At 38.6% G+C, this 13482-nt stretch overlaps 1 protein-coding gene across 2 annotated transcripts in view; it reads left to right on the top strand.

The window, feature by feature from the left end:
• LOC124153454 (lachesin-like) overlaps positions 1 to 13482 on the top strand; it is an 810730-nt gene that overhangs the window by 448061 nt on the left and 349187 nt on the right. For both annotated transcript variants that reach the window (XM_046526611.1, XM_046526610.1), the window contains exon 2: positions 4295 to 4444. In XM_046526611.1, coding sequence (XP_046382567.1) covers positions 4295 to 4444 — 150 coding nt within the window. The remainder of the gene's footprint in view (positions 1 to 4294; positions 4445 to 13482) is intronic.

Here is a 13482-nt window from a genome sequence, read left to right as displayed (position 1 = left end):
AGCTTGTAAGACGATACATAGTGCCAAAATAAGTTTTTCCGTTAGATTGAATCATTTTTCAAAGCAATAATAAATTCTATGTATTTTGAACAGAAAAAATATCCAATGGTTTCATCGGCACATTTATTCAAGAAGTAGTTTTTCGTCTTTGAGTGATATTCTTATACATTCAGGACTTCATTGAACAATTGATGAATAACCCGCGACCATTATCCAGCATTAAACATTCACGCATCATTCCAGATTTTATATGAATTCCAGCTCAAGCGTGCATCCTGTTACCACGAAACTCACATTTCGTTCGTACAGGAGCCGCTGTGTACACTCTCCTTCACCCTTTTCCCGCCCGTTTGAGAGCGAGCATCACTGTAGAAGCTACATGCCCTCGCCACACCACAACTCGCTTCTATGTGTGCCTTTGTTCCAAAAACTGCTGGCTCTTGATGATTCTCTTTCTAGGCTCAGCGGGGAAGAGGGAGGGGGGGATAATGTAAGGAGGGGGTTGATATGGTGGCGAAGAGAGGGGAGGGACTCTTCGGGCTCTTGTCGTTCAAAAACGTGACGACCACCGCATCGGAGCCGTGAGTTTCCGTGATTGATGACTCTGTTTTTATCTCTGCCAGCTATTCTCCTTTCATCCCTCCCTTAACTCTACCTCCTTTGCTTCCCTTTCACTCAGTCCCCTCAGTGCTTACCATCCTTCTTCTCCCTCCCTCCTTCCTTTCTTTGCCTCCCCCACTCTAACAACGACTGTTCTTCCTTACTTATCCATTACAGACACCAGCATACTGGACCGAGAATATAGCCTTACGGTACTCTTCCCCTTTCCAGAATTTCCCGATACGAGTTTCACTTCAGTGTCAATTTTTTTCACCGATAAGACCACAGCCCTCAGTCTACAGATTCCCCTGTCTTGCGCGTGAATTTTCACTTTTCCTTGACCGCCGAAAATAAAATATGATAAATGATGCAATTTATTTACTCCATAATTAGACATATGCGCGATCATGTTTTACATCTGATACAGAGGTTTCATATCATTTTAAGAACTCGCCTGTCAGGAAACTGCTTTTATAAGTTCGTAATGATTAATATCGAGTATTTTAAAAGTCAAAGTAAAATGGCTATGGTATTCTACCCAGTAAGTTAGGTTTAGATATAGCTTTTTTATGAATCTGCTCGGTCCATCCCTTCTTACTCTCGTTAAAATTCCCTTTCTTCAAATGAAATCCGTTTATTAATATTTTTATTTTTAGTTTATTCTCTTTTTCCCCATCAAGCATATATATCATTCGAGCTAATTGACAAGGTATATTACATTATACATTTTTCACGCCTTAGTAGTGAAAAATAAGGAGGATAAACGATAATAGAAGTAATCTTGGGAAAATAGTTGATCCCAAAAAGTACGTCAGGCCGAACTCAACCCTATGGTACCCTTGCCCTTCTCGCAAGGTCTCGGCGGATTTTCGTGTACTGTCAGATTTTCTCCAGCCACACGCCTCCTGGTCTTGATCGCAAATCACCCACCTCGTCCACCCACCGATCCAGTACACCCTCTCCTCTTATTTCCGCCCTGAACCATTTTCATCCCCGAAAATATTTTCCCGCCGTCAACTCCATGGTTCTCCCCCGCGCGGTCAAACTCTTTCGCCTCCACGCTCTTCGTCCGTCCCTCTAGTGCTGAGCCACCCACCTTCCCCACGATTTCCAGAGGCTCATCTCTTCAATGCCCCCTACTCTCAACCCTCCCCTTCTAAAAACACCTTTGACGCACTAAAATGGAATCGGAAATCTTTTAAGCCGACCGTGATTTATTTTGAAAACTCGTCTCTTCCGCCGTTCGTTTTCATTTCTTTATTATTTTAATTTTTTTTTTTTCATTTCGGTTTACTTCCGGAAATACATATCTTGCATATGCATATACGTGTGTAACGGATTTGGTGCCGTTTTTTTTTTGCGGCCGAACATTCGTTTGATTGAAAGCGAGGTGAGCAAAAAGAAACACTCATATGCATTTTTATTTTTCATCTGCTCTCTATTTTAAGTGATTTTATTGACTAGGACGATTGCTGGGATATGATTCTTCATTAGATTCACAAAGAAAGTCTTTTTATGAATGAGAAAAAATATAAGTCATTCATTTTGCTTGAAATTATCTGTACTCCCTCTCCTATGATATTTAAGATTATGCTTGTGGTAAATAAATATAATTAAAAATGTTACTCTGTTACTTACCTTGATAATGTTACTCTGTAACGAAACCATGATCGGTGTCAATAAATTACTACGTGGAAATAGCAAAGTTGTTGATCCTTCTATTCCTGCGGTAAATAATTAGGATGAGTAAAAAAGGAAAACTTTTCAAATGTTCTTTCAGGATCCTTTGACTCTGTTTCCCGCGGGAATTTTGAAAGAGAGAATTAGAAACAAATAATTCTGTATCTCAAGGATCGAAATTTATTCATAGCTTGATATGAAAAGCAGTCTTTAGTTTCTCAGTTCCTACCTCTTGCCTCGTGAATTCTTTTTTAACATGTATAAGTTTTTTTTGCAAATAGCTGGATTTTACGAAAAATGGAAAGGCAATTTTGGTTTGACTTTTAGTTACCTTTAAAAGTACTTGTCATTCTATCCTCAAGTTTCTCATTATAATTTAACTACATAATTTTTGCTCCTAATTCTCTAAAGCAAAGTTTTACGAGCCTAGTCATGTTTCTTTCTGAAACGTTAACTTAAATATATTCTTTATCACCTCATTCTTTTTATATCTATTTGATGTCATTTTAATCCTAAATACCTTTATGTAGTATCATTATGTAAAAATTAAATGCCATCATTACCTTAGTGAGTGGTAATTTTTATTTTTTCCCCATTTTTTTCAAATATAATTTATTCATTTTTAGTGAACCGTTCCATTCAAGAGTTTTAATTTTTTCCTCAAAGTTTTTTCCAGCTTATCTCCTCTATTCATTTCTTTTTCGATTTTTCATTCCCTTAGGAAATAGATAATATTTTTTATGCAATCATATCATGATTTTTTTTCTTCCTTGCTCAAAATCCGTAAGGAAAACTTAGCCGAATAGGGCAAGTGAAAGGATTAATATAGTGTATCCCATGAATCAGAGACATACATTTCGGAGAATATGGTGTTGATTCCATTCCTTGTCGGCTACTGTCTCGAACGAGTCCCTCAGCATCCATTTTTCCGTATCCAGTGATGGATGTGGCAGATGATCCACCGGTTTTTTTGGCCCTTGGTCAATCCTCAGCCCTTCGTTCCATGCTGGCCGCTGTGATGCTGAATATGTTCCCTCACCGCACACGAGTCAAACTGCCCTTGCGTCTCTCCAGTCCTCCTCTCCTGTCTCCTTTCATCTCTCAAAACTCCTTTTTACTTCTATTTTCCACGGGTCCGTCGCAATCCTGGCTTAGTCAGAGAGAATTAACAGGCTTTAGCTTCGATTTCCGCTAAATCACTTGGGTGCGGCTCGAAAGAGGAAAATGGTGATAAATCGTGCTGCAGACGCAGTATGAGAAGAAAGAAAGTAGTACTTGAATGTTGCCCAGTCATACCAACATGAAAATCAAATAAATTCAGGTTTTTCGTGACTTTCGTTACCAATGGGGTCGATCGTTTTTTCTTCCGACGTTGCTTATTCTCTATTTTGTCTGGCAACGTGGAAATCAAACCATTATTTGATTTTTGGGGGATAATTTTTACAAATGAATAATGAATGAACTTAATATAATTGGTGAAAATCCTCAGGTGGTACCGTCAGTGACTAACGTACTGATATAATTATTTCATAGCCAATTACAGTTATTGATAAGTAATTATGTTATTTTTAACCTGATGCGCACCTTATAAACTCTTTTCCATGCTATTCATTGCCGATTTATTATAAATGCAACGAATAAAATATGACGAATAGCTTTCTTTATTACATCAAAAAACATTAATATTATCATTAGATTTTGAAAATTAAGTTGGTTCATCAATTAGCCTCAATTGTGGCGTCAGGATATTAAGAAATGTTGCAGCCCCATGAAGTAGGGACAATCGCCTACTTTGATGGTCTAATGTAACAATATGTGATTCCAGCAATTTATTAGCTATTTTTCCTCGTTCGACGTCTTTGTCCGGTCGTAAGAAGCATATACCTATCGCTGTTTATCATATTAAGTTAAATACTTGGCCATAAAGTGTACCCCTATCTGTGATTTAATTTTTTTCTGCAGTTGCTGTTTTTCAGGAATGATTACTTACATTTCTCTTATTTCCCATTTGCAGGGGCAGGCAACCTCAATGACAGGCGTTCTGCGTCGCCCGCGGACCCTGGCATCATCAACGCCCCTCAACCTCGCTTCCTTTCGCGGGGACAGACTTTCAGGGTGGTCATCGGAGACACGCTCGTTCTGCCCTGTGAAGTGGAGAATCTCGGCAAGTACCCTTATCTCTATGCGCTTTCAGCTCATTATATGTATTTCAGCTCATCAGAAGGATGTGCCTTGCAGTAGCAGATGCGCACCCTCTCTTGGTGTCAGATTGGATCATGAATGATGATGAAATTTTAAACGAAAATATGATTAATGAACCCAAATTAGGTCCAACGACAAAAAACCCTGCTTTATATAAGAAAATATTCCTCTTCTTCTGAGACCAGTATATGTGTTAGATTTTTTTACAGAAAAGTACCGGTAATTTGATTACAATGACTGGTTGGTGGTTATTATCTAATGGTAATGTGAGTTACAAATATTGTTTTCCATCGGATCCGTCCAAATTTCGCTCTAATCCGTAGATCCTCAATTACTTTACAAAATAAAACATGTTCTCTTTTATTCTACAAAGAATTTTAATAGGAAGAGTAAATTTTAACTTCATATTTCACATTAAAAAATTGGATGAAAAGATGTGGGTAGTAGAAAGAATAATATATTTCCCATAATTTCCATCTAAATATTTAAGTATACGCCCTGGCGTGTTAAAAGTTGAAATTATACATTTAGGTGATGGTAAGAAATTATCCCTTTTTAGTGTTGGTATATATATTTTAGTTTTCGGCAGAGTACATTAGTTGACTACTATTTCGATCAGTAAGTACATTGTCAACTCTGATCCAGTCTTTTAATTTACTGTCTCTGAGAGACCTGTTTAGAAGATAGTAAGTTCCATTCGCCGAAAATATACGTTTCTTTTATCTCCGTTAGGCCGTAAACATTCTGCCTGAACTCTTTCTCAAGTGAGGGAACTCGTGTTTTTTCTTGAATTTTTGATTGGAGGTCGAGAAGATAGCAATGTAGATAGGCAGTAGAAAATGGATTTGAGATAAACCCTTGTGCCGATTAGGAATGTATGATTGAATTTCGGCCAATCTATAAAGCTTTCAGAAGCTAGGCTTCTGTTGCTTCTGATTCATTCAATATCGCGTGCGAAATGGCACATTAAACGCCTTCATAGATATCATATCTGATTATGAATTTCTTATCGTTTGTATAACATTTTTCCGCGTTGATCTTAAAATGGCTCTCCTGGCCTTGTTAGCATTGAGATATTTTTGCCAAGGGTCAAATTGAAAACTATGAATTCTCCCAATACGGATGGAATCTGGCCGTAAGTAGTATTTTATCAGGGCCAGCGGAAGTGTCTTGGGGCACCAATCCAATATTTTTGAGACACTGACTTTAGAATATCCCATTAAAATGAACTATCCCGAATTATTTATGAATACGGAATACGAGTTTTACCTAAACATTAATAAGCGTATGTATTCTTTTCTATGACTGAAAATAAATATATTTTACTGCTATGTAAAACGTGCGGATGACACGGGCGGGAGCAATATTATCATTCATCCATTGAGTTCGAAAGAGCTGTCGGAAATTTTATGCGTAAGAGCTAGTATGTATAGCTATTTTTTTAAGTCAGTCGTTCTAAGATGAAAGATTGATGCTTTCCTGTATAGCACTGAGCGGCAGTGGATTAATTATTAGAGATTCAATTGTTTAGTATATTTATGTGGCGTTTGAATACATGGCTAATTCTTTTCTTTGAAATGCAAATGTAATTCATTTTGGTATATTGTACTCTGATATTCACTTGTTTTCCAAATTATGGTAAATCACAATTAATATATTTATAAGGTCGTTTGAAACACGTTCCCATAACGGTACAATGAGAGCTAAACGGTGGCATCGAGGACAGGTCGATTGAAGTCGGTAGGTCATCCCTTTTAACGCGTCATTTCCACATCAATGCGCTCGCTGCCTGGAATCCCATTGTTAGTGACTTGCTATCTTCACATTATTGCTGTATAACTGAATACTGAAGTTCATCTTGTGAGTATTAATGTTAGAAGCCTCAAAAAATTACTCGCGTGCGTGCAAGTGTGTCCTCTATTTAATATTCGAGCATAACTTGATCAATTTAACGTGGATCCGCTATGGTAGATTTTATGAATATAAATTTGCACCAAGATTGATTGATTATTTTCATAAAGATATCGATTTTTTCTGTTTTTACTATGACACCTTTGACGTCAGCACAAGCTACTTAAACACCATATTCCAGCATAACGAAAAAAATAACGAAGTGAGTTACGTTCAGGAAAAATATTATACTGTGTTGCATCTTAACAAACATGTGGCACACTATCGGTTTAAGGTTAGCGATCCCTGATCGAGATTTTTTTATGATAACTCCACCCACAATGTCCCAGCTCGTAGAATCTGTGGAATGCTGGGTCAAATGTGTTCCTTGCACTGAAGCCAAGTAAAAGTGGAAGTTGCGGGGTTTTACTGCAAGTTCCGTCTCCGTGAAGAAGACGCTACGTAGGCCGCCCAAATTCCTCTTGTACCAAACCATCCACCCTCTACCTCCTCTTTCTCTTGGCGAAGCCCCCACAATTAAGCCCTGCCGCACCGCTGCATTTAAATCACCGTAATTCGCCCGCCTAACGCGGTTTCGGGTTAACGGCAATTTATTTGCTTTCTGCCTAAATACCTCTTGATTCCTTCCCATCCTCCGCCTACCTATCCTACTCGACCACCCCCTTCCATCCTGCTTTCATTTCTTACGTGTCCCCCATCCCTTTCCCCACTTATTAAAACTCCTCCCTCTCCCCGCTTAACAGAGCCTCTCTTCTTGTCCCCTTAACAATCCCGTGCGGAGAAAACCTCAAACTACTACACCCCCACTACCGGCGTCACCCCCTTCCGCTAATATAACCTTACTGTTGGAACGAGCATCTCCCCTCCTGCGAGGAGAGTTCTCTGGCATAATCCGAGGAAACTGTTAAGTCTCGACAAGCTCCCGGCAAAGTTGGGGAGGTACGTACACTTGCATATAACGTTGATGAGGAGAATATGTTGGGAAGTGTAGGTTAAAGGGGATTAATGTCTCGTGACATATATTGGTTCTGAGTTGGCGATGTGGCTTTTGACTTTGCTATCTCCTCTTAGGCCGATTGAACGTTCTCGAAGCATGACTTTGGGGCCTGAGAATGTCCTACGCCAATGCCCGCGAGTTTCAAGACGACGCTCAATCTCGGAGAGTCAGAGTGGTTCTTTGGCGTCGTGTTGATAAATTGTAACTAATCAACACTAAATGTGTGAGCTTAAGGGTAGTGTTAGTAGCATCGAAGTTCAGAGGCAGATCAGTGTAATTTAAACCGTAAAATTTATCTGCTTCAAAATAAAATTCTTTCTCTGATTGGGAGAAATTCATATCAGTTACCTCTTTGTGTGGATGCAGTCACTTTTTATTTTAGCAGGTACCACGTCCAGCTTCAAAAAGGATTTCGCAGCAGCAACCTGTAATCTGGCTCGTCAAAATTAATTTTAAAATATTCATGCGGCAGATTGAATTGAAATACATAGTATAATTGAAAAAGGATCTCGTAGTAATTATTATTATTTTTTATTTCAATCGTATGACTGATTTAATTTGAAAGAGTTTTCTTTTTCTCTGTACGAGAATATTTATATTTTGGCAGATTAGGTAACATTTATTTTTTGTTTATCACACGTGGTGTACAAAAATTAATTCTTATGATGCTGTAAACATTTTTTCTCTTTGAAACATTGGGGCATAACATGATTGAAGATATTTTGTTTGAATGGTTTGCGCATTACGATCAGAAATGCATAGCTTTACCTACCCACTTATGCACTTGCTCTTTGGAATATCCACTTTAAATGAACAACAAATAGAACCTCATTACACTGTGTAATTACTCACCCAGATAAATTTAATTGATTTCCAAGACAGGTATGGAATTTTTGTTTCATAACGAAAACGCCTTTGCAGTTAAAAGTTCAAAATCAAACTTTTCTCGTCGGATGTTGAAATATGACTAATTCATGAGGAAATTTTCTTCCAATTTTTCATTATTTACTGGTTTACCATTTTACTTCATCTCTTATTTTAAAAACACAATTGATAAAGTGAATGGGGATGATTTAATGAAAAATTGCTAGCTCGACGAAAAATTTGTTCTCCAATTTATGTTTTGAAAAACCAAAAAATGTTCTGAGATATACGCTCCCTTAGGACGTGGCTTGGTGAGCTCATGGTCCGAATAAATGACTAGCAAAAACGCGACGATAAAAGCGAATCCAAGCTGCCCGACCCAGGCAAGCTCTCTTCATATTTCCTTTTTCTCAATTTCCGAAAAGAATTTACGTGACAACGGCTCTTTCCGCTTGAATGGAAGTCGACGCACAGTGCCAGGGGCCGTTCTGAGGTCATGAGGATGCGAATTGCTAGCCGCGGCCATCCAAATGATTCCCTGCTCTATTTTTCCTCTCTTCATTATTTGAAGAAATTTTCGTGCTCACCCGCTCCGAAAGAGCTCCTTCAATTCTTTCGAATTCGCCCGCAAAACAAAAGGCACACGCTACCAGGCTTAAATATACTCCAACCCCAACCCCAACTAACCGTTTTGGGACTATCCTCTGGATTAATAAAGGGATAGAGAATGGTTGAGGGAAAAAAATAACTGCTCTTTAGACTCTTTGGATAAGGAAGGCTTCCCGTCCCAGAAAAGGCCGACCAGAATCACAAGGGGCCCCCCCTTCAGAGCGTGTGTCGGAGAGAACATTCGTGTGTGTGTAAATTTCCTGGCCTACATTCAACTCCGGCGTGTAGTAGCAGCGGCTTGCTTGCTGCATCCCTCTAGGGCCCTTTCGGCTGAAACAATCAAAGAGGCAGATGTAGTGGGGAGCAAGGAGAGAGACGGAATATAGAGGGAAGGCCTAGACGTCTCTCGACATACTCCTCTCCATTCTGTTCTCTCTCTTTACATTTCCCGTTGCTTCCTTCCCGCCTCGGTCTTATCAAACACACACGAGCTCCGTAACCAACACTACAGTGCCCAGCCCGACCCCAAGGCCTTGTGTGTCCAAGTGCAGTTGCCCCTTGCTCTCCTACATAGGTCGTGCCCCTCCTTTTTTCCATAACGCTAACCTTCTTCCCCGCTCTCTCCACACCCTTGGCAACGTTCTCTCTGTAGTTCATTGTCAGAAAGGCCGAGCCCCAGTGGCCCGGCCGAGCTCTAGAGAATGGAAACGCGAGTGGTGCTGGCAGCGGCAAGGCTGCTGATAGCTTCCCATAATATGTGTGCGTTTCGCGTGCACAAGGCTAGCGCTGCGTGCCCGTCGAATTGGGAGAGCGTTGTGGTCACCTTATGTCGCGGGACGATCCAACGCATCGTGCATGTTTTAATAACGACGAGGGAGTCTGGATGTTCTTCCATCCATGGGCATAGCACACTGCCTGTTTCGTGAGCATCTGAGAGTAAAAGAAATCCCCTATCCGTCTGAGATATGTTTTTGAAAAACGGGGACCTCTGTGTTAGCTTTTGGGTTCGTGTAATTCTGTTCGAATTATTTTTTGGCTGCGTCATTTAGTGCTTCTCTCCTCCATGTCAATCTATGATATCGATTTTGGTGATTGTGGAAGGTAAAGTTGCGAGTGGTCCTAAGTGAAGAATTTTGTCATATTGTCATCTTCTAGCGGGATAGGCAACCCATGCATATGATCTTGTAATGAATATCTTTTATTATTTTTTAAATCCTCTATGAGTATCATCATCATCATGCACTCAGTTATTCACTTTACGGTGCTAACTATAATGATCTAAAACATAAAATATTAGGTATAGTTTTCATCCAGCAAGTTAAATGAATTTTGTTTCCCATTAGTCTAATATTCTCTGGCTCTTGAAATCATTTTTCCAACCTATTGTGTGCTCTTCTGCTCAACGGCTTTATCCGTTTAGGAATATAAAGTGTAAGGTAAATTTAATGAAGCGTTTTCTAAACCAGTGCCTCGAATGAAACTTTATTTAACTAATGTTTTGAATTTAATGTATGTATTGGATATGAAATAGTTAAGCCTTTAATAAAATAGTGGTAAAAGTATGTAAGGCACAATTTTATTTTTTTTAGGAGAAACTCTTCTCTCTTCTTTTTTCCCAGTATCCTATTCCAATAATAAGTTCGTCAGGTTGCAACTACCTATGCATAATTTTCAAACGAAATTATCATTTGCCTTTCTATAATGCTGCTTTCTTCATGTGTGGTTTTTAGGTAAAAATAATATCTTCCCGCTTAAATCATAGATTTTGCTGTGCCAAGCGTTATTTTATAATTTCTCGAATGAATTGAGCGCTTTTTTATCTGATTCATCTTTATCGAAGAAATATTCTTCAAAGTAGTAATGTTAAAGTCTCGTAAATATGTAATCTCATAACTTAATACTGATATTAAAGTATTCCTACATTTATGTTGTTAAAAAATTCAGATTGATGCTCACATTTTGGTCCAAAACGTTTTATATGTAATCGTGCCCATCCAGTTAACACGTAGTGATAGTCTAAAAACAGTTGACTGGCGAACAAAATGTCAAAAAACTTAACATGTGGCTGAATCAAAGCTAATAAATCAAGTATCCGAGCGACCTTGCTAAGCGGATATTATAAATCTTGGGAGGATTAACTCCTACGTGCAATTTAAGAGCTCAACACGTGGTGATGTACTATTTTGAGTGTGTGGAAAAATTGACTGTCTGTCACGTTTTTATTCCAAACTTCAGTCGACGAGGAAGAATGAATGTCTCTACCGACGTGAATTCATGACGTATTTAATTGATTGGTGTACTGAAAATAAAATAAATTGAAATAACATCACTTTCATGAGCACGGGGTTTCAGTATGTGTCTGCCTTTTAAATCCATTTCATTGATGTAGATAGACCGCTGAAAATCGATGACGTCATCATATCATGCTACTCAAAAATCTTTGCTACTTAAAAACCTTTATTTCTACTATCTTTATTTATATTATTTAATCATACCCAGAGGCTGTTGGATACGTATCGATTATGGAAAATAATGAAAATGGGTTACCTTTACGTTATGAAGTTGTGTGCTGCGCTGAAGAAGAAACCGCAGGGGTATTTTTATCCCCTAAAACATGATGCGCGTGATCAAAATTGGAATTTTAACTCTTACATGTTTGACAAAAAATATCTTCCTCTATCTTCTTGTGATAAAAGATAATGTACTACATTACGTAACATAGATACCAAATAAGGGTAATTGAAACATTCTCCGCTCCGATGAACTCACTAGTTAAAATGTTTATAAATACGCAATGGGAAATTAACTGGGCTTTAAAGAAGTTTGATTTTGTCAGAAAACAATCCATAATTTTCTTTCTTTTCATCCTGGTTTCTTGAAACCGCAGGGGTATTTTTATCTCTTAAAACATGATGCGCGTGATCAAAATTGGAATTTTAACTCTTATATTCCTTGTGCAGCCCTCAGACCGTAAAACATGGAGAAAATCGTTTCATTATTGTCAAATTTAATAAAATTTCGCGGCAATTGAGGCAAATACGTTGTGTGTTTTCCTTTATGGTCATTGAAAGAGCCAGCGTTTGCGGATCTGTTGCGGAATTCCCACCCGTTGTAGCTTTGGCACTCTGACAACCCTTTCCTTGCTTCTTTTCCTTCCTCCCTCATGGCTGATTCTCATACTCCGACTTTTTGACATCCCTAGGGTTCCGGTTGGTCGTGCCGAAGCATGGCGGGTAAGGAGAGAGAAGGACGGTGAAGAAGTAATCCATTCGCTCGTTTTACCACTGAAGCACTTTTTCCACTCCTTGCCTCTTCTTCTACCTCTCGGACAGCAGTCTGATATTTCCTTTCTCTGCGTTACTCTGCACCACTCCTCCCATTTTGTGTGTCCCCTCTATATTTGTATGATCTGGCGTTTCCTATTTAAAATAGGATCCTTTGCAGATCTCGAGTAAATACTTACAAAGCTTTAATTTTACGGAAGAGGTATTTTGAAGCTCAGGCAGCATTGAGAAGGTTTAAACAAATTCTTTTCCTGGTTTACTCTGTAGCTATTCTATTTCCTCTAATGTGTTTCTTTATCATGGCATATCGATGACTCGAAAGTTCTTGCTTTTGCATTACTTTACAATGACTAAAGGCCCGATGTTTGAAAGGATATTTTCTTTTTGGCCTTCAGGGTAAACATTATTTTGTCATAAAGGTGAATATAGTCAGGGAGAGTGCAATCAATCCCTCAATGATATATCATGGTTATAACTACTTGATAAAAATTAAGTTTTGCTTGAGCAATTAATCGAAAAAACGTCGAGTTATATTTAGCTTAGGAAAAATTGTATTCAACCAATATCCTATATTTTTCTTTGAGAGTAGTACTTACTGATGAAAACCACTTTTAATCATAGAACAGCCCACTTGTCTTTCTTACAGTGGGTGATTAATATTTTCTTTTTACTGGTGGTAATAATCTGTAACTTAAGTTTTATTTTTTTCAAAGCTACCATAAAAATTAAGACCTGCTTTGGTACAAACTTTGATGAACAAGTGAATATCTTAGGCATCCATTTCTTTTTCAAACGTTTCCGAGTTGAAATAGCATAAATATTTGGAGAATCCATTTTCGTAAACTATGAACTGTGATGTAAATCAATCCTCAGATTCATATTTTCTTGGCAGAAGTTTTACTTATTACCCACACATTAAATGCATTTCACTTTTTCTTTTTGGGGAAAAGAGATGACATTGGAAACATTTGCCAACAAATAATTTTCCGGTATTTCGGGCTATGACAACATGATTGCCACTTTCAACCGTCATTGAAAATAATTAAAATAGCTTAAACTACTCCTCGAAATGACGAAAAAACCGAAATCATCAAGTGGAGCGAGTAATATCGTTAAAACCCTTGGGGAAAAGGGTATCTTTCGGAGGTGGATGGCGCACACACCCTCTCGACAACGGCGTTCCTGCCGTTAGCGTACTTCGTGTTCATGAGGTTGCACGATTCGAAAAAATAAGTTCCACCGGAATTACCCGCTTCGTATAAAAATTCTGAGACTTGTGAGTACCCTCTTCCACGCCACCCTGTCGTTCCCTCCCACTTGCGTATCCTCTCCTCC

The sequence above is a fragment of the Ischnura elegans genome, chromosome 2, assembly GCF_921293095.1.
Source record: "Ischnura elegans chromosome 2, ioIscEleg1.1, whole genome shotgun sequence".
Lineage (NCBI taxonomy): Eukaryota > Metazoa > Arthropoda > Insecta > Odonata > Coenagrionidae > Ischnura > Ischnura elegans.
This window is presented reverse-complemented; position numbering and strand designations above follow the sequence as displayed.